The 20,871-nt window shown below is 40.9% G+C and overlaps 2 protein-coding genes across 3 annotated transcripts in view; one reads left to right on the forward strand and one right to left on the reverse strand.

Moving 5' to 3' along the window:
• Positions 1–10,007, forward strand: part of camk4 (calcium/calmodulin-dependent protein kinase IV) — a 44,486-nt gene extending 34,479 nt beyond the window's left edge. Inside the window, exons 7-11 of the mRNA XM_018736878.2 lie at positions 119–193; positions 2,926–3,001; positions 4,885–5,011; positions 5,999–6,151; positions 7,528–10,007. Of these exons, the coding sequence (XP_018592394.1) occupies positions 119–193; positions 2,926–3,001; positions 4,885–5,011; positions 5,999–6,151; positions 7,528–7,689 (593 nt within the window). The 3' untranslated portion in view covers positions 7,690–10,007. The remainder of the gene's footprint in view (positions 1–118; positions 194–2,925; positions 3,002–4,884; positions 5,012–5,998; positions 6,152–7,527) is intronic.
• A 1,226-nt stretch (positions 10,008–11,233) lies between these two features.
• On the reverse strand, positions 11,234–20,057 carry stard4 (StAR related lipid transfer domain containing 4). 2 transcript variants are annotated; one of them, XM_029252617.1, is made up of 6 exons: positions 19,645–20,057; positions 18,551–18,662; positions 18,299–18,348; positions 16,959–17,085; positions 15,019–15,139; positions 11,234–12,757 (listed from the first exon to the last, which is right to left on the reverse strand). In XM_029252617.1, the coding sequence occupies exons 2-6, from the start codon at positions 18,653–18,655 to the stop codon at positions 12,531–12,533; spliced, it is 630 nt and encodes a 209-aa protein (XP_029108450.1). In that variant the 5' UTR covers positions 18,656–18,662; positions 19,645–20,057; the 3' UTR covers positions 11,234–12,530. The 2 variants fall into 2 exon arrangements, with proteins under 2 accessions (XP_029108450.1, XP_018592164.1); XM_018736648.1 differs by lacking the exon at positions 19,645–20,057 and having other exon boundaries at positions 18,551–18,807.
• Between the last annotated feature and the right edge of the window lie 814 nt (positions 20,058–20,871).

Here is a 20,871-nt window from a genome sequence, read left to right on the forward strand (position 1 = left end):
TATATCTGATTACAATATGTTTTAACTATCTGTCTGTGCTTCTGGGTTAAGTTGATCAAAATTTGGTAAAAATCAAATTCTACCTGTAGCCAACGCCTACAATGCTTCTCTTCTCCAGCTGACTTCGGCCTTTCAAAAATTGTGGATGACCAGGTCACGATGAAGACAGTGTGTGGGACACCAGGCTATTGTGGTGAGTTGATATTTGTCACTATCTTTATCATTGTCCGATATTATGATCATTATTATCGTGATCATGTGGTCATGATGATAAAATAGTTCTCAAGATTCAGTGTTTATATTCAAGTGTTGGTCTATGTAAGTTCTGTGCATCTGCAGCTAATTTAGGGCTTTTTGCCTTCATTCTATACATTTTCAAGTTGAAACACATTGATATGGCACCTGTCAATATTGAAGTAGCTTAGTTTGTTTTTCTAGGGATGACCCCATTACAGCGACCACAATTGAACGTCTAGGTTTTCACAATTTTAAAGTATTTGGCATCCAGTTTATGCACAATATGTTTCCAGTGGAATTTAAAACCTTTGTGCTTTTGAATGTGACCAAAGGAAAATTTTGAATGTTCAAATGTAACAGATTTAAAAATCTTGTTTCCGTTATTTACAAGCTAACAAGGACATTGTGCGAGGTTGTTTTTAATCACCAGAGTTTCTCTTTATCTGGCTTTAATCTGAATCCTGAATCACATTTTGCTGGAGCTCAAAGCCTTTCCTCTGAATTCTTGTGAAATTAATATTATTCTGTTGCTTAGCTCACGCTTCTCTCCTAAATGAATTATATTTCCCATCAGTATAGCTGGAGCAGTTCAGTTTAAGACCCCACTGAAAGAGGCCACATCGCACTTGTTCCGGTGAACCAACTGCCTTCAAGTTATAATGCCATGTCTTTAGCCACTGCTTTGGGTGATTCCTTATTGTCTTTCATATATTATAGTGTCTATATACTGTGTATGACCCTTCTGAAAGCTGCAATTTAGCTTCCATTATAATGGATTTAACAGAATTTTTTCTTCTTTTACTTTTTTGACTCTTACTTTTGAGTCTACACATCCATAACATCTAAGAACAAAAATTGTTAGCTCGTTATGATTACATTGAAACATGGTATGTGTATGTTGGGAAAGATTTATATTCCTCGCAGACATCATCAATAAGATCTCCTTAGCTTGTTTCAAGCCATTCGTTTATAATCATGGTAATTATGTTCATAATTTTGTTATGGTATGTGTATGTTGGGAAAGATTTATATTCCTTGCAGACATCATCAATAAGATCTCCTTAGCTCATTTCAAGCCATTCGTTTATAATCACGATAATTATGTTCACAGGGCCGTGAACAACTGCAGAGAAATTGTATGCTGTTGACTTAAAGGGGCCCTAAGATAACTAATTTTTTTTGGTGATATGTGGGGAATTTTTGGGGGTCGAACATTGCCCTGCACCCTCACCAGAGGGAATTCTGTGTAACCAGGTTCTAGATTATGCTCCAAAGTGACAGCCTGTGACAAAGTACATGAATATTTGTTTATTGATAATCAATTTACCTAAGGAATGGAATAGAGTTCCTTAAACCTCTCCCTGACCGTGAGGTATAGCTGTGACACTTCCGCTTTACGCTGACCATTAGCCGGAGGAATAATAAAATACTGCACACTTTGCAGGCATAAATGATCCATCCATTATCAATAACTAGTTCTCCTGTGCAGAGTTGTTAGTGGTCTGGAGTCTGTGCTGGAAACAAAAAGGTGTGAAGCAGGCTGCACACTGGAAAGAATGCCAGCTTATCGCAGGGAATCACACACATACACACATGTACAATTAAGAGTCATCGATGCAGTTCAAACACATCTTTGCACTGTGGGAGGAAACCCCCGTGAACATGCAGAGAACATGCAAACTTCACACAAACCAAACTTAATTGGAACCCACCCCAGCCCGGGAGCTTGGAGGCATCAAGGCTACGTACTGCCCTGCCGTGTTGCAAAGAGTTAAGTGAGCTCTGTATAATTATCTTTATTATCTTTGCACAGAACGGGTATTTTTGTGACAGGCACAGACTGTATCTAAGTAACGTCATTTCCTGCTTGGACTCTGGCCTCTCTGTTTTAACATGAGGGCTTTATGCTGCCTCTTTTCACCGACGCATCGACATGCCCACTCTCATGCCCCTCAAACTGTGGCACATTACAAACACAGACGATAAGTCTTTACTAACAAACGCCCAAGCAATGCCTCCAGAATTAATTCCGGTGGTTCGGGTGATGTAGAGAGTATGTAGATTTTTCCCCAAAGGTTGCAGGGTTGAGTCCCACCTCTACTACTGCTCTATGGATCAAGATTTTTACCCTGAATTGCTTCGATAAAAATAACCACCGGTATAAATGGGTCAAAAATTGTAAATATAGCAGGTCGCACAGTGATTACAGTTGCTGCCTTGTAATTAAAGGGCTTAGGTTCAAATCCTCACTCCTGCTGTAGGATTCTTGATCAAGGTACTTACCCTGAGTTCCTCCAGTAAAAATTACCCAGTTGTATAAATAGGTAAATCGCTGTATATAGCTAAGTGTACAAGCTTAACTTGAATTACCAATTGAATGGGCAAAAAGGGTCAGCTCAATGAGTGAAGTGTTAAGCTGTTTATATAGCTTCCCAAGTGTTTTAGAAACAATATTGCAGTGCCAAAAAAAATTAGAACACTAAACATTAATATTATAATATTAAAAAAGCACAATCCACTGAAATGTGCAGTATTCCAAATTCCATTCGAGAGTGTTACTGTTTTTTGATTTTACGAAAACCACTACGCTAGAGGTAATGGCGTGAGACAAATGACAAATACGTTTCATTTTCTGACGTGGATGCATTGTGAACGTCCTATCATTTACTGCTCTTCTCATTCCCTCAGCTCCTGAGATTCTGAGAGGTTGTGCTTATGGGCCTGAAGTGGACATGTGGTCCGTGGGAGTCATTACATACATCTTGTAAGTTGCATCTGTTCAACGATCGGAAATAGTTCCCGGACGCGTTCCGGAACAGAGGCAGTACACTAGGTTAGCACAGATGATCATTTCCGTGTCCCTCAATGTACTGTGACAAAAGCGATTTGCTCAGTGTTTGACGAAGGCCTCGATGAAAAACAAACACATGATAATATTTGACCATATTTTCGTCTAACGTGCAGTATATTTTAGTTCTTTTCAGCGACTGCTGAAGTCACATTATGTTAGTCAAACTTATTGATTGACCTAAATGGTTATGATGCATTGGCAACACCAAAGAAACAATAAAAAGCCACAATATTTGATGTTTGTTTCCCAGAATTTATGACTATGAATATACGTAAATGTGACTTTTACAATCGTACATTTTAGATCGATTTCGACCCAGTTAAAGTTAAATGTTTAAGTGAATAAATGATAAGCTATGCTAAGATGGAGAATCTCCTGTAAAACACATCATTGAACATTCTTTTCTGTTTCAGAGTTGCTTACTATGCAGAAATTCGGTGTCATTAAAAATTAACACCACAGTAGGGTTCTTCATCTTTTTTGCGTTGGTGACGGATGTTCAGCTCTTTCGTGACGGATGAAGGTCCTGTTAATCGAAAACACTAAATGTACATCGCTGAATAGCCAAATAGCAGCAGTGGGGAGAACCAGTTTTCTCGCTGAACTGGGAAACGACACTGATCGTTACAGCAGGACATCGTGGTCCCGGAACCCGGTGTGGAGACCGGTTCGGTTAAGGAACGGTTGTTTTTGTTGACGAACTGCAACAAAAAAAACCAAATTAACTTGTCGCCATGCTCTGTAAACTATGAAAATGATCATGCGTGACTCAAAAATGTTAATGCTTGGAAACGCTGGAGGAAAAGTGCTGAGGTGGAAGGCGGGACATTCTGGAGGTACTCTCTAATCTCGTAACACGGGAGTAATCGTCAAAAGTCAACGTGGACTTGACAGCGCTGGTTCCACACGGCCCGTCGTTAAAGTTACGATGAGGACCTGAATGAAGCAAAGCGGCTTGGGTCCTTTCAGTCCTTCCAGACTGTGCTCGAGTCGTTTCAGTCCTCGTGTGCAGTCTTTGCCAGTTGATCCTGTTATGCGCACTGGCGTTTGTGGTGTCTTCTGAACCGGGAATTATGAACGGCCTCTACAGTGGCACTGCCGCAGTCACGTCGCGGTCGTGAAGATAATTTTTTTCTTATTTCAAGTTTAAACGTAGCTCTGAGGTTAAATCATGCCGCGTCAAACCGTGAACGGTGAATGCCAGCATGGGTATCTTTTGAAGGAAACCGTGTGTAGCGCGTAGTGTAAAGTGCACGTTTATTTTTATTCCGAAAACACACACACACACACACATTTTCAGAACCGCTTGTCCCTTACGGGGTCACGGGGAACCGGAGCCTACCCGGCAACACAGGGCGTAAGGCCGGAGGGGGAAGGGGACACACCCAGGACGGGACGCCAGTCCGTCGCAAGGCACCCCAAGCGGGACTCGAACCCCAGACCCACCGGAGAGCAGGACTGCGGTCCAACCCACTGCGCCTATTCCGAAAACCTCGAGCGCAAAGCAGCCTTCAAATCCCATGCCAGGGGAATCTATGTGCGTCGGCTGTCTTCGTGTTAACCCTGCAGAGAAGCGTCTGTAGCAGAACAGATGGCACCTGATATAGTAAACTGCCAAGCCTGACAGGAAGTCAGCGCTTTCGCTCCCGTCGGCGACTGAAGCACTGAAGCAGACACCTGCTGTTTGACACGGATCAGGGTGGTTTCCCGCTCCCCAGCATGCATTGTAACCATTAAAATAACGCGCGGACGAGCGATGCGCGACGGCCTTGACTTGCGCACTTCGCCTTCTTCAGGTTGTGCGGCTTCGAGCCGTTCTTCGACGAGAGGGGCGACCAGTACATGTTCAAGAAGATCCTCAACTGCGAATATGAGTTTGTCTCCCCCTGGTGGGATGATGTGTCTCTCAACGCCAAGGACCTGGTGAGACCCGAAACGTCGCACGGGGATCATTTCCGGGCGCCGTCCGCGCCAGCACGCGGCTACGCGGGGCATCCATCCTTCGGACGCCTCGGCTCCATTTCGCTTCGCTTCTTTGTGAGATGAAATATTTGCAGTGATCCGGTTCACAAATTTAAAAGAACGTTGCACTGCAACCGAGGAGAGAGACAAATAAATGATGCTTTAAAGCTCACAATGACTTTAAGTCTATTTTTAATCACTTCAACTGCATGCGCTGCTTATTGTCTTTCGTGGCCTGCAGCCGCGGCTCTGCATTGGCGACTAGCAAACTTTCTGCTGGACTCTGCTGTTGTGTTGCAAAAGCTTTCATCAGATACATTTCAGGTTGTTTCACAGTAGTTTTTTTTTTTTTTTTTTTTTTTTTATGTGTGGCAGATACATTTATACTGGATGCAAAAAAAAATGTTTTGATTTTGTTTTGTTGCGTCTCAAAACTAAATATTTTTTAGTTTTGTAGAGGATCTTCTATCATCTCTGAGTTGTATTCATTACAGCTATTGCTACTCATTTTAATGACTAAATTTAATTGTACATTTGTATTAAGGGGACAAATGGTTGTTGACGATGGACGGACGGATGGATTTTTATTAAGTATGTTTTAAATCAACTTATGAATTATTATATCACAGGTATTGGATAGTAATCCTTAACTGCTTGTGCTAAAATATTTTCTATGATCTATTTTATATCGCCGGTTAAAGGAAGTTCTTCATAACAAATGTACACTCGGGTAGCTGAAGAGCTGTTTTGTGGCATTGCATCATTATAAAGCTCTTTATTTTAAAATGCATAATAATCTGGATTTGCACTGTTTAAAACCATATGCATGCAATCGCGTGAATTTTGTTACGGGAAAAAATAGTTTGTGCAACTTTTTTTGATCGCAAAGCAGTCTAGATGGCGGATATTTCGTGTTAACGGACGTGGGTTTTTGCTTGCGAGCGGCAGGTCAAGAAGCTGATTGTTCAGGATCCAAAGAAGCGGCTGACCACACTGCAGGCCCTGCAGCACCCCTGGGTGACCGGGAAGGCGGTTAACTTTGCCCATATGGACACCGCTCAGAAGAAGCTTCAGGAGTTCAACGCACGTCGCAAGCTGAAGGTAGGATCGCCGTTAACAAATCTACATTTAACACGGGTGTGAAAACACAGCCTGCTTACGGTCGAGGTATTCCGTACCGTGTCATTTCACTGCCGTGGGCGTCCCGTGCGTGATGCCGAAATGTGACGTTACAATGGCTTCGTGAAAATTAGGCAAAATGCTGTTTTTTTTCTTTATTCAGCCACATGGTTTCCTGCTATACCCGTCTAAACAATAATTTTATTACCGCATTTTTAATGAAATTACTTGCATTATATTTAGTTTACAGTATCTTGTCTTTGGCTGACTATATATAGAGTATATGAATATATACACACACACACACACACACACATTTTCAGAACCGCTTGTCCCATACGGGGTCACGGGGAACCGGAGCCTACCCGGTAACACAGGGCGTAGGGCCAGAAGGGGAGGGGACACACCCAGGACGGGACGCCAGTCCATTGCAAGGCACCCCAAGCAGGACTCGAACCCCAGACCCACCGGAGAGCAGGACTGCGGTCCAACCCACCGCACCACCGCTATGACTATATATATATATTACACATAATGTATGTATGTATGTATTATACTCTAAAAAATGTATTACTTTTTGGCCTTATTCAGGTATCCTACTTTTTCACATTTCAGAAATGGGACTTTTAAAATGATTGTTCACACCATATGAGGGGTGTGGTGGTGCAGTGGGTTGGACCACAGTCCTGCTCTCCGGTGGGTCTGGGGTTCGAGTCCTGCTTGGGGTGCCTTGTGACGGACTGGCGTCCCGTCCTGGGTGTGTCCCCTCCCCCTCCGGCCTTACGCCCTATGTTGCCGGGTTAGGCTCCGGTTCCCCGCGACCCCGTATGGGAGAAGCGGTTCTGAAAGTGTGTGTGTGTGTGTGTGTGTGTGTGTGTGTGTGTGTGTGTGTTCACACCATAATCTAACACAGGTTTATATTCTCAATGGAGTTACTTGTGGCTGAATTTGTGTTCAAATTAAAGCCAAAGTAAAATGAAAGGATAAACTTTGGGGGGGAAACAGCCACAAAAGGCTGAAGCCCTTGTCATCGTTGCTTATACCGAGCAAGATGCGCAGACCATTACCAGCTACTGCAACAACACGAGGTTTGAGCCGGCTCACTTTGTGGTCTGTAGACGCTAGAGTTGCGGTGGCCACTCGCTCTGTGTGAAGGAGGACATTGCTAAGGACTCACTGGTTCATCTCCCCTAAAGAAAGGATTATTATCTTGTGCACATTTGGATAGCAAGCAGCTGGTCTGTTTTATATTACTGCAGTCTTGCTATAAAAAAATCTTTTTTTTATGACTTAATTACGCCTTCAAACTAAGAGCGGTTAAAAATCCCACAGCGGTGACGTTTGTGTTTGTTTGGCAGGCGGCGGTGAAAGCTGTTGTGGCATCATCGCGGCTGGGGAGCGCCGGCGGACACGGCAGCAACGAGAGCAGCAAGACCAGCTGCAACCACTCCCCTGTTCTGGAGGAGGCGCCGCAGGGACAGTCGCAGGAGGACCAGAAACAAGGAGCGGATGACTCTTAGGCACTCCGCGTAAGAGTCATGCTTGTCATCGGGAGAATATCATCATCATCATCATCATCAAAGTGAGACCGGGAAACGCTGGATGTCGACGACAAAAACCTAACGTTCTCGCTGACCCGGGAGCTCTGAAGGCACAAGATTTTGCATGCGACTGTTTAACAATCAAAAACAAAGCAAGGTACAATCCAGCATGAGCAAACATGCGTGATGCGACTTCTCTGCGGCGTCATGGCACAGGCGACATAAGAAGCTGGCATTTCCTTCTGAAAAACCCGTTTCATAAATGACACCGAGAAGCTTCAGTCAGTAATGGACAGAAATGAGTTTTTGCTTTTTGTAATGGCTGCATTTTAGTAAAGTTCCTTCTTTTGTTTTAGAATCTATGGTATTGTTGTAAAGCATTCTAGGGCCACTGCTAATTGTCCTGTGATGTGACGTCACATTTTGTTTTAGTAGGGGGAACCACACATTTTTATATGCAAAATACATTCCGTTCAAAAAACATGGAAAACCGCTTCCAAATGGCCATAAAATTGTAACTTTGCTACATTTTGAAAAAAGAATGCCTTACTCAGTCGTTTATACACTTTGATAGACCAATATTTCATATCATGTTAAATATTACAATCTAATGGCATGTGTGAAAAACATGCTTTGCACAATACTTGGTACTTTGTTAGAACGTCATCTAAGCAATTCTGTAGTGTTTACAGAGTTTTCTTCAACTGAAGACAATTTATTTGTGTATACCAAAATATTCATTTTATAATTACAGTTGCCCTCCTTTTCACTGGAAGTCAAAAACCTTGCACAAAACGAATAAAACGTGAATAATCTGTATTAGTGCCAAATACAGTTGCTCCTAAGGACTTTACTGCTTTTTCGATGTGTTTAAAAAATATGCTTCCCACATTTAAACATAAAAATATGTTCTTATTTGTATGTAAATAAATTTGTAATAATTATTATAACTACGGTATATATGATGAATCTAATTAACATTCAGGCAGCTTTTCCAAATGAATGTTTTATGTTTGCAAAGAACTGTTTTTGAAATGAGCAATGTATACACTTGCATGTTTGTTCTCAGCTCTAGCATCAGGGACAGTAATTTATCCCTTTCTTGTAACGGTGTTTTCGTCAGTCCGAGGGCATAGAAACTGAGATGTTTAACAGAGGGCACTCTTCTGCATGTGGGAATGTTAACATTATCTGGTGCGATACTATTTCAATAATGCATTTTATTTTACATATATTAAATGACACCCTGGCACTGAAAGTCTTTTTAGGCCATGTGACACGAAATACAAAAGGGTTAGAATTTTGTATATTTAAAGTTTGTATCAGTATGTTTCTGTATATGAAGGAGCATTTGAAAAGTAAAAAAAAAAAAAAAAAAACTTGAATGGCATCTGTGGGATTGGTTTCATCTGTATTCAGTCCTCAGCTAATCAATAAACAATGCAAAAATGTGCAGCTGATACATGTTTTTAATATGCTGCATGTACGTTTCTGCCGTAATGGGTGGAAATGGAGAGGATTTCTTGAAATGCAAACAAACAATTAGTAGTAGTGTAATTGTTATTAAAACTGGACAATAACCCAATAATTCCTCAGATGAAACTAGTTCTTCCATTTGAAATTTATATTATTCTGAAACTATAAACACGGGGGAGATAGTTTCACTATGTTTCATTATGTATAACCCTTTGGGAGTAGCTGATTCAATCGGCGCCCCTAATTGACCTCATTTATAAAATTTGTGGTTCAGTTGGAATCTCATTTAGCTCGACATTTGCTATATTGTGTACTCAAAAATACAATTTGAACACACAAAAGGTGATGCAGTAGTAAGCTTCACATATGAAAGACCAAGTCTCTCCTGTCTAGTGCTGGATATCAACAAGAAAAACCTGACATTCTCAGTCTAGAGGAAGCGAAGTGTACTTTCGCTGACTTGAACAGGACTGGAAAGTTACAACAGAATTAAATGTACATTAATTTGAGTGTACACCTTCACAATAACAGTCACTGTAATTTTTAAACTCATACGACTGACTGAAGTCAGATGTAGAGCATCAGCTTTATAGATGGATTTTGACCCATTTTACCATGTTAACTATGATGGCAATGTGTGAGTGCCAGTGTAAGATTTCCAGGATGGTACATTTCACATGATGTCAGTTCTGAAACAGCTGAGTGACATGATCTGATATCATGCATGAAGTTTTGCCAGACGACCAAAAGGTTTACATGCTGTACTTCCTGAAGTGTTTCCAGTTAATGGAAAGACTACCTAACTCTTACCCACCTTAGTTTTTAATTAATGATTCTGGAGCTGACAAGCAATTAAAAAATGTAATAGTGATTTGAAAATGTGCTTTATACATACTTTAAACCTTTTTTTTGTATGCTATAGGTTTTTAATTTTGAAGAAAACTCTACATACTCCATCCTCAGTTACCCAGACTTTTATGTTCCTTCTTTTGTTAATAATATAATAGAAACTGTGCTACGGTAAAGAACTTTATGCTGTACGCTCTGCTCGTGGTGTACTCTTTAGCTTTTCTATTTTTCAGATAGCCATTACTTAAATGGAATGCCAATGTTTGGGTCATTTTTGAGCTATGTAATGTTGGTCTGAGAATTCATTCACCAACAAAAAGTACTTTCAGCAAAAGATTTCACACTGCTGATTCAGGAGAATAAAGGTTTACAAACAAGGAAAAGTTTCCACTGTGACAAGAATCCTTAAGTCTGTAGCTTTCACCATACCACACTAGTGTTCCTTTCACATAACCCTTACTGGGATATGCATTTTTAAAAATCTTTAACTCGGCGGTACGTAATGTGAAGAGACATTCTGCACATCTCACAGTATATTCTTAGTTATTTTATTCTTTACTTCACTGGTTCATATGTTTTACACCATATAGGCAATTTCAAGAAATAAAAAAATACCATTGGGATTAACTTGAATTTTTAATTATCTTAACGTGCTGGAGCTATAATAATGTAGTTTTTTCTATTTACAAGGATGCAATTAAGTCCAATGTTGAAACAGCAGCCACCATATCTATCACAATATACATTTCCACTAAATTTAAAAAAATTCTTGATTATGACAATAAATGTATCAGCATCTAATAATGTAACGGCACAAAGGTTTTAGACCAACAGTCATTACAGAAATGTTAGGCTCACTTACAGATCTACTAGTATTTGCAGGACAGTACAAACATTTTTCTGCGACAGTTTTAAATGATCATGATAGCACCTGCTTTTCCCTCTTTGCTCCTATTCCATTACATACTCCCCTCATACTCGTGCTTAACATATATCTCCCATAATAATATTCACATTATTTTAAAGGTAAATAGATTTGAAACAATTCAGTCTACTTTGATTCTCCAATAAGCACCATTACTGACAGATTTTTCAAAAAAATAAATGGATGCAAAATCACAGAAATCCATCACGTTAAAAAAAAAAAAAAAAAAAAAAAAAAAAAAGCATCTGAAACATTTAAACATCTGCTGAAATGTTAGGACCATTAAAACTTTCTCTTAATTATAGTAAAAAACATTTGTAGAGTGGAAAGAATCCAGACCTGCAAGGAAGTGCACTTAAAAGGATTTTGATGTGAATATTAAATTTTCCTATAGTTTTTTTTTCTAAACTGATGTGCTCTGGTGGGAAACTACAGTTATCTTTGGATTCAGACTAAGATGCAAATTTCAGTTCTTCACTCAAAAGTTACAGAAAAAGTTGAACTGTGTCTGTCACCATCGTAATCAATACTGTACTAGAATTTCCTTTCTTAAAGAAAAGAAATATACATTCCGATCTATGGACTGGGACTTACCGGGTTTTAGAATCTAATTTTAAAATGCACCCACAAGTAAATATTAATCCTTTTTATCCATTTTTACATTAAAACATCTCTTTTTAACCTATTTTAGACTACTGTTTAGGGGGGGCACAGTGGTGTGGCGAAACTTTTACATCTCTTTGTCAGAAGTGTTAAAGTTTGAATTTCCATGGAAAGACTGAACTAGCACATGCACTGCCTTATCTGGGCAAGAAAATGTGTAATCAGAACACTGATCACTATTACATAAGCCATTCTTTTCTTAGGAAATCCTCGAATTATGAGAAAACATAATCAGAGGACTGGGGTGTCAACTGGGGAACCATTAATTCCTATTTATAGATTGCACCTCTGCGCATAAGAATAATTCATAAGCATGGTGCCAAGCAGTATCACATATCAACTATATACCTCAATTATAAAATAAGCCATGAACTTAGAAGTCTAAAATTATTTGGGTGTATATTTTAGACATGCATTTAAACAACAAGCATTCCTATCCATGACAGAAGTATTCAGGCTGAATATTAAATACCTGGGATATTTGGGTAGAACTATTATGATTAAAGTATTAATTTATTAAAATCATCATCTGAAATATTTGAAAAAAGCTTAAATTTCAGAACTTTAGGATTTAAATTTGCCCAGATTAGCACATTTAGCAGTCTGCATAACTAAAGTTCAGTTGTGGAATACAAGGATGACGACACAAGTAAATGACATGCATTTCACACAAACACACATCTTGATTCTGCCAGTTACAAATATTATTTAACATACTACATAAAATAGACAGAATAGAAAAATAATTAATATACAAGCAGCATATCAAAACACAAATATCAACAGAGTCAATATAAACGGGCTAAAATTTCAAAACTTAATCCTGAGCTGAACACTACTACAATTTGGACAGAAACAAAAGGTTTTGGTCTTATTAGGTTCAACGAGAAAGAGGAAAAAGGCTTGGTTACACTACCAGTGCTTTACGCAGGTCAGAAAAGAAGTTGGTGAGGCCACTGGCCATTGCAGTGTCCACTGCGGACTGGGGGACCATGCCACGAAGGTCTGTCTGTATGTACCCCGTCAGCAGGCTGTGAGCCTTGTTTGCCTCCGCGGGCACGCAGAACCAGCCACAGGGGTGGTTAAAGCCCCGCACAAAACTGTGTTGGCGTTCACTGTATTCAACACTGACACCTGTGAGAAAGCAATTAATTAGGTTATCAACATACAATAATACACAGGGAAAGATGTTCAACCCCTCGTGCCAAAAACCAAGGGGGCTAGACAAACCAACCATGCCACAATATACCATCCCTCCCAAAACCAACCAATTCCCTTCACAAAAAAAAAAAAATATCATGGGCAAACACCATCCTCCTTGCCGGGAGCCACCACGTGCACTTCGTTGGGGTTGTCAAGTGGGCACCTTCCTTCATTGATGTTTCATTGAATTGAGCCCACTACACCTCCAGAAGGCTCAACGGCGAGATCTGGCGTCCCAGACCCACCCCCCTCCATGCCCACAGTGCCATCCCAGTGACTCCACCCACCAAAAAAAACCACCCCAACCACCAACAACCAACCAATACACCATACCAGCATATGGAGGTGACAACAAAACTCAAACCATTGACGTTCACCTAGGTGAGTACTCCCCACTCAAGTGTGCTTCCCCCAAACACCCTGGTGCCTTCTCATCCACAACCACTGACTAGATCTTTCTGCTACCTCTGACAAGCCTTTAATGGCTGCTCTTAACGACTGACCCCTAAAACCAAACTCCAACAGCAGCGACGTGGTTGATTTTGCAACAAACCCTCTAGTACCGATCTCCACTGGTCTAATAACGCACTGCCAGCCTCGCTCCCTCACCTCACCAGCCAACTCAGTGTACTTCAATTTCTTCCTCTCAAAGGCATCTTCCAATGAGTCTTCGAAAGGTATTGTTAATTCAATGAAGTACACTATCCGTGCGCCCTCGGAGTACAGCACAATATCGGGTCTCAACGCCGTGATCGCAATGCACTGCGGCATCTGCAGTTGTTTTCCCACGTCCGCCAACAAAAAAATATATATATAAAATTTAAACACTTGAGCACAGCTGCAGTGACAGCATGTGTTACATTTATGAGAAATCACAACGAAAGCCACAAAATACATGACCTAAGAAAATCCCCAAGCTTTTAGAGGTTGCCAAGAATGTCATCATGATGCCATTATCAAGGTTCCTGCCTTCCAATTCTCCTGCACACATAACAAGCAACTTTTTTTTTTTTACAAGAAAGTGTAACTTCCAACCTGTAGGAGGCATCTTTTCAGGACTCAGATGCACTGACTCATGAACACACACACATTTTCAGAACCGCTTGTCCCATATGGGGTCACGGGGAACCGGAGCCTAACCCGGCAACTCAGGGCGTAAGGCTGGAGGGGGAGGGGACACACCCAGGACGGGACACCAGTCCGTCGCAAGGCACCCCAAGCGGGACTCAAACCCCAGACCCACCGGAGAGCAGGACTGTGGTCCAACCCACTGCGCCACCGCACCCCCACGACTCATGAACAGTGAAGTAATAAATTTTTGAACATTTGAATGTTTTCCACTTTATTTATAAATGTGTTTTTAACTGTTCTCTTTTCTTCTCTGTTGCAGAAAAAATTACTTATTGTTCTGCATCCAGCCATTAGATGGTAGTAATGGATGGATGTGCTCCTGAGTGTTTTTAATATAGCTTTATCATAAGTTTTTACAGAATATACTGTGTGAATCAATGAAGGAACCTCTGGAAGATGTGTTTTACATTTACATTTATTCATTTAGCAAATGCGTTTCTCCAAAGCGATGTACATCTCAAAGAAAATACAATGTGTGCATTACATTAGCAGAAAGAGTAAAAGCAACTTTGGAGACACAAAGAAAGTTGAAAACTTCTGGTCCAATTACATTACATTAGAGTATGTTCATAATATGAGGAGCCAGTATAATTACAGTAAAAATTACTCCATCAGAGAAATGGTTTACAGCGTGTTTATTTGTGTGTATTTCTTGTTAGAGGAGAAAAGTCATAATTTAAATGATGTAAGGTCTTATCATCCTCTTGTGGAATGTCTAATGAAAAACCAGTTATTAAAGTGTCTTTTTTTTTGCAGCTCAGAGCGATGCACACAATGCTGGATAAACAACGCACAACTCGAATGGACAAAGTCTTAGAAACCTTTCACCTACCATCATTAAAAGCATTATTTTTTATTCTTTGAACATCACACTGTTAACAGCTATGAAAAAGATAACACTTCCCAAAAATATACTTCTGTTAATAAATATTTTATTACTGTACTGCATAGCTTTTTTTCCCATCAAATTACAACCAAGTGTGAAATCTTACAATTAATCTTTTAACAAAAATTCTGAATGAAATGTTTAGAAATGTATTAATACTTTCTGAAATACCCACCACAGGAAAGAAGCCCACTCTGGTAGTCCGTGGTGTAGGAGAAATCAATAAACTCCCTTGGTGCAATTATATTCCACAGCTGTCCAGCAGTTGTGTAGCGCATCAAACAACAACAACCTGGCTACAGAACACAGTGACAGACATATTAAATAGAGCGGTAAATATTTTATGGAGTTAATTACAGTTTTTGAGTTACCGGTAAAAAATCCTGTGCTACTCAATTCATGTTTATATGAACCAAATATTGTTGAATTAATAAAACAGCATGTCCTACAAAGGTGTGCCATTCAAAAATGCCTTCAGAGCACCAAAACAATTCTAATGCAAATCAACTCTCACTTTCACTGAAATCTATGGCAGTCAAAATATCTGCTTTGTTTAATCCATGTTTTGCAACTTTCTTGTCATTTTCCTGATATAATCTTATTCAGTTTGCTGAACAGGAAGTACTGAGGGCATCTGACATGTGCTCGTCCGATTCAGATTCAACTCCCCTTTCTATTCAACCTGCAAACCAAGCAAAGAAGGAACGCCTGTCTCAATAGAAGCGACTAGCAAGTCTGAGGGGCACCTGAAAAATTAAGAGAAACTCCACGGAGTGTGTGGCCAAGGAGCAGATCCCTGCCGAGCAAAATACGGCGAGTTCTGTTCGTGTCGCTGTGGCTCCTGGTCACAATCATCAGATCAGACAGAACTCAGTTTGACCCATCTAAGTTAATGTAGCTTATTAGTGTGCTCACATGGTCTGCTCAATTTCTGTCTTTCTGTGTTACTAATACTAATACATAATATATACACCAACGCCATAGTTACCAGTATCATGAGTCTATTGCTGCTGTGTGTTGGAGGGGAAACATCTCTGCTGGACCCACAATCTCTGGAAGCTTATTAAGAAAACAGTTCCTGATATGGCTCTGAGCAAGTCCATTATGGACAACAGTTCACACCACCTCCACAAGGTGATTGCCGTGAGCCCTTTTAGTCACCAGATTGTTCAGCTATGGTGCACAAAGACGTGCCTCGGGAGGTCCTTCTTACTAACGGCCATCTGCGTCTATAATGCCAGTCAAGGTGCCGTTAGATTTTCAACAAGGTGATGAGTGGTAAATGTTTTTTTAAAATAGTTATTTATTCCATTGTGTTTCTATGGTCTTGCTTGAGTAACTGCACTTTGTTGTTATGTGTCATGTCTTTTGTTGTGTCACGTTGAGCTGCTGTGTACATTTCCATGTGTACTTAATAAAGTATTATCCTACTATATCCTATCCCAGGGGGGCGCGGGAGCGCAGTGGCGCAGTGGGTTGGACCGGGTCCTGCTTTTGGGTGGGTCTGGGGTTCGAGTCCCGCTTGGGGTGCCTTGTGATGGACTGGTGTCCTGTCTTGGGTGTGTCCCCTCCCCCTCCGGCCTTACGTCCTGAGTTGCCAGGTTAGGCTCCGGTTCCCCACAACCCCGTATGGGACAAGCGGTTCAGAAAATGTGTGTGTGTGTGTATCCTATCCCATATCCATTTGTACAAGTTGGTAAAGCATAAAAGTATTCATTATTTAAGACAATTGATAAATTATGTATTTTAAATGACAATGAACAATCAAGTGTTTAAAAATATTCTAAATTAAAAATATTCACCTTGGAAATAAATCTATGTGCTCAAAACACACACACTGGTGGAAACCGCTTGTCCCAGCAAACAGGAGCCTAACCCAGCAATGCTGGAGGGGGGGAGGGGACACACCCAGGACAGGATGCCAGTCTACCGCAAGGCACCGTAAGTGGGACTCAAACCCCCAACCCACTAGAGAGCAGGACCCAGCCAAGAACGCTGTGCCACCACACCACCACACCCACCATCCTCAAAAAAGATATTAATTTTAAAAATTGGCCACAGCTTGGGCACCATCATATTCAGAATAAAACAATTTTAAAAAGCAAAAGGACTTACCTCATCAAATATTTTAACAATTTCCATTGACGTCAGCAAGCTGTCCCACTTTAATCTGTAAGGTCCTGGGCGAATATAGTCAATTATTCGGTTCGGATTCTCCTCTACTACACCTTCAACCTTGTACCTATATGCAAAAAGTGTAACAAAGTAGAACATGGGGATTTACTGACTTCAAAGCAAAACAATCACCTAGCGAAATGATGAAAACACAAATAGAAAACTGTAGTGCTGCTTTAACTGCCTTATAATTTCGTTTAAAATTCACATTCCCCTTAAAATTAAGATTAACCTAGTAGTACTTAAGGGGAAGTAAACAAAATTTAATTTTATAGGCTCTAACAGGGGGACAGCTGGTAGCGTAGCAGTTAGAGCTACTGCCTTCAGATGCGGAGGTGGCAGGTCCGATCCCTACATCTAGCTGCAGTGCCGCTGACCAAGGTACTTACCCTAAATTGTTCCAGTAAAATTACCCAGCTGTATGAAAGGGGTAAATAATTATGAGTTTGTAATAATTTTAACATTGTAAGACGCTTTGGAGAAAAGCTTCAGCTAAACGAAACTAACTAATCATTTTGGTGGCACAGTGTGCAGCGCTGCTGTCTCACAGCGCCTGGGTGGTGTGAGAGGATATGGGTTCGATCCCCGCTCAGCCTGTGTGGAGTTTGCATGTTCTTCAACCATGTTTGTGTGGGTTTCCTCCCATAGTCCAAAGACATGCTGTTCATGTTCACCCACAGTGTGTGAGCGACACTGAGAGTGTGTTCCACTGATGTATGGATGAGTGACCCAGTGAATAAGGTGTGTGGGCTGATAACACTACATGGAGTTCACTGGAGGTTGCTTTGCAGAAAATCATCTGCTAAATAAATAAATGTAACAAAAGGTGTGGAATTTTGCTAAATGTCCTTCAGCAAAATCTCATCAAAATGCTATCACTTTTGGTTCTTAAACATCTCACATCCAGAGAGAGGAGATGCATTCTGCTTCTGTACACTTTGGCATTATTAAGCTTATCGTTGTATTGTTATGTCAAAAATCAGGAAAGGACATACAGTATATATGAATGACAGACTACAAAATGCATGTTGGTGCCAAATATATCAATGGATTGCTAACACAAACACATATCAGCGTAAGTTAGCTATGTTGGTCCTGTTACTACACAAGGAAATGGCAATGGAATGCTGATGGCATTTCAGATAGAGAGCAGTTTTCACCACAATGAAAAAGCAGATGTAGAAATAATCATAAACTATAGAAATAATCTTAAATTGCTTCATATTTTAACAGCACTATGAAAGAAATGTTAATTTTTTAGCTTTACGGGGTAACCTTACAAAAATCCACTGAATTCCTCAGATGCCTTTCTCCACACCGTGACATCTTTCTGCATAATAAAAAAACAACATAAAATAAGATACAGGAAGGAGGATGCAAGTGTCCCGCATAAGAGAAAGTAATATTTCTGTACACTGTGCAGTTACAATATTTTCATTTAAATACATTTTTGCCAAATTAGAGCAGGAATACAGACATTTCTATGACTGGGAGCTGTAAAATGTGAGGGACAACAGAAAAAAGATTTCTACCGTTTTTTTTGCAACTCTCCACCCATCAATGTAAATGTTATGGTAACCGATCAGGGTATTTTGTAGCTGTGCGCTCAGCACACCGGCATTTGGTGTACTTCCCATTTCGCGTCTGTGAAAACATACAAAATTATTAAAAGCACATAAAATACTGTTAGAACAACCGAGCAGACAAAAAAAAGTCTCCATTAATCTGAGCTGAAGATAATCAGCAACTAATATTTAGGCTATTATGTAATAACCACAGGGGCGTGGTGGTGCAGTGGGTTGGACCGGGTCCTGTTCTCTAGTGGGTCTGGGGTTCGAGTCCCGCTTGGGGTGCCTTGCGACAGACTGGCGTCCCGTCCTGGGTATGTCCCCTCCCCCTCTGGCCTTACGCCCTGAGTTGCTGGGTAGGCTCCGGTTCCCCGCAACCCCGTATGGGACAAGCGGTTCTGAAAATGTGTGTGTAATAACTGCCTTTTTACCCAATAATGACCATATGAACTTACAAGTTTCTAACCATTTTCATTCATAATACAATGTATTGTAACAACCCTCATTACTGTATTCAGGCAGGAAGATTTGCTTAATGTAAATAGTTGCATTGTGGGTAACTTGTAAATAACCTGCGCAACCAGTGGGGGCACTTCTAGGGGCAATGATGGGGTAAGTGTGTCTGGGAAGACTGGCTTAAGGCACAGGTAATGAAAACTCCTTGTGGGCCCTTCTTTGCCCTGTCCAAACCTACATGGGGGGCATTAGATGAATTTTATGTATCTTGATATACTACTAAAACAATGCATTATACTGCTGTGAGGCCCACTACAGATAATAAATAGACACATCGACGTAACGGGGAGGAAAAGGGACCCTGACCCCACAGAGCAATAGGGGACAAGGTGAAAGATTGCAGAGGACAATGATATTTTATAAGTCATTTTTCTTCCTATAATCGGGCTGCAACAGAAACGGAGAGCTTGATCTGCTACAGGACAACATACTAGTTGGAGCTACTGCCTTTGCTTTGGACCCAAAAAACAAAAGGTCACAGATTCGATCCCCAACTCCAGCTATAATATTATATTAATAATGCCTCTGAGCGAAGTACTTACCCCAAAATTGCTCCAGCTGTATAAATGGATAATTGTAAATACCACGCTGTAGTCGCTTTTAAAAAAAAGCGTCAGCAAAATGAATATAGTGCTGCGCTGAAACTAGCCTTTCCCGCCGAAAGATATGATGAAGAGTAAACTGGGGGAAACGCGTTAGTGAATACGAATACTTTCCTAAATGAATCTATTTTCTGATCGCCAGCCATGAACTCCGCACTCAGTAAACAAACCCAGTAGCCACTACAAAACGGAGAAACACCGTCAGCGGTCGTTATCATGTGCGCATTCTGCCTAGAATATAAATCCACTCGTTCCCAACAGACCCGCTCAGCGAGCGTTCACGCCATCCGACGACCAGCCAAACACTCAATGCGCTCCTGTACAGCTGCACACCAGGAAGCCATAGCAGCGCGCGAGCAGCGTCCGATGTAAATGTGGGCCAATCGAAACCAGCGACGTACCCGGTGCCGCTCTGTCTCCGCCCCTAAGGCGTCGATTACGTGTGGAGTGTCGCGTAGATGTGTTTCTGTGGAATTTGTAGCGCTGTACGATCCTACTCGTTCACGTTCGGCAATCGTACGGGAAGGAGGTCGTGTCAATGCGAAGCGAAAACTTTTGGCACATTCCCTACAATGTCCAAAACCAGTGAAAATATATCGCAAGGCATGTAAAAATAATGAAAATATGAAATTACATGTAGATTGGACACTTAGTTTTTTCACATGATTCCTCTGCACGTTTGCAAACCAGTTTTTTCCGATGTTAGAATTCATATTCATAAATTGTAATCCAATAATACCTCCATACTTAGCAACCCAATATTAATATTATTGTAGCGAGCCGCGTTACTGGAGAGCGTCACGTTTGAGCGAGAACAGATGTTCATTGTAAATAGTTGGGGATAATAGGAATTGTAGGAAAAAATGTAAGTACTTGTTCAACTGCTGCTGGGGCTGTGAGGGATTATAAGGGAGTAAATGCCTGGAGGAGAGCGTAGAAAGGTTAAGAAAGGCAGTAAAGACTTGCTGTGTTCCTCCTGCTTCTCAACCTTTTCTTTTGGCTAAGATCAAAGTGCAACGCTGCGGTTTACCAGTACAGTTTCTTCACAGCCCTTTTAAGGGCTTTATTTAGCACTTGGAGGATCAAGGCATCCAGACACTGGAGAGGAAGAGGAGCAGGAGGAGGAAGAGGAGGACAACGACGACGCTGGGAGCAGCAATAATGAAG

The sequence above is a fragment of the Scleropages formosus genome, chromosome 6 (assembly GCF_900964775.1).
Source record: "Scleropages formosus chromosome 6, fSclFor1.1, whole genome shotgun sequence".
Lineage (NCBI taxonomy): Eukaryota > Metazoa > Chordata > Actinopteri > Osteoglossiformes > Osteoglossidae > Scleropages > Scleropages formosus.

What these genes read in the sequence shown, in the direction of transcription:
- stard4 (XM_018736648.1), bottom strand. Translation starts at nt 18,739, where the DNA reads ATGGAGACTTTTTTTTGTCTGCTCGGTTGTTCTAACAGTATTTTATGT. An exon ending in GGAGAGTTGCAAAAAAAACG is followed by an intron (nt 18,349 to 18,550) that starts GTAGAAATCTTT and finishes TTTATTATGCAG; the next exon opens with AAAGATGTCACGGTGTGGAG. An exon ending in GAGGAATTCAGTGGATTTTT is followed by an intron (nt 17,086 to 18,298) that starts GTAAGGTTACCC and finishes TTTTGCATATAG; the next exon opens with GTACAAGGTTGAAGGTGTAG.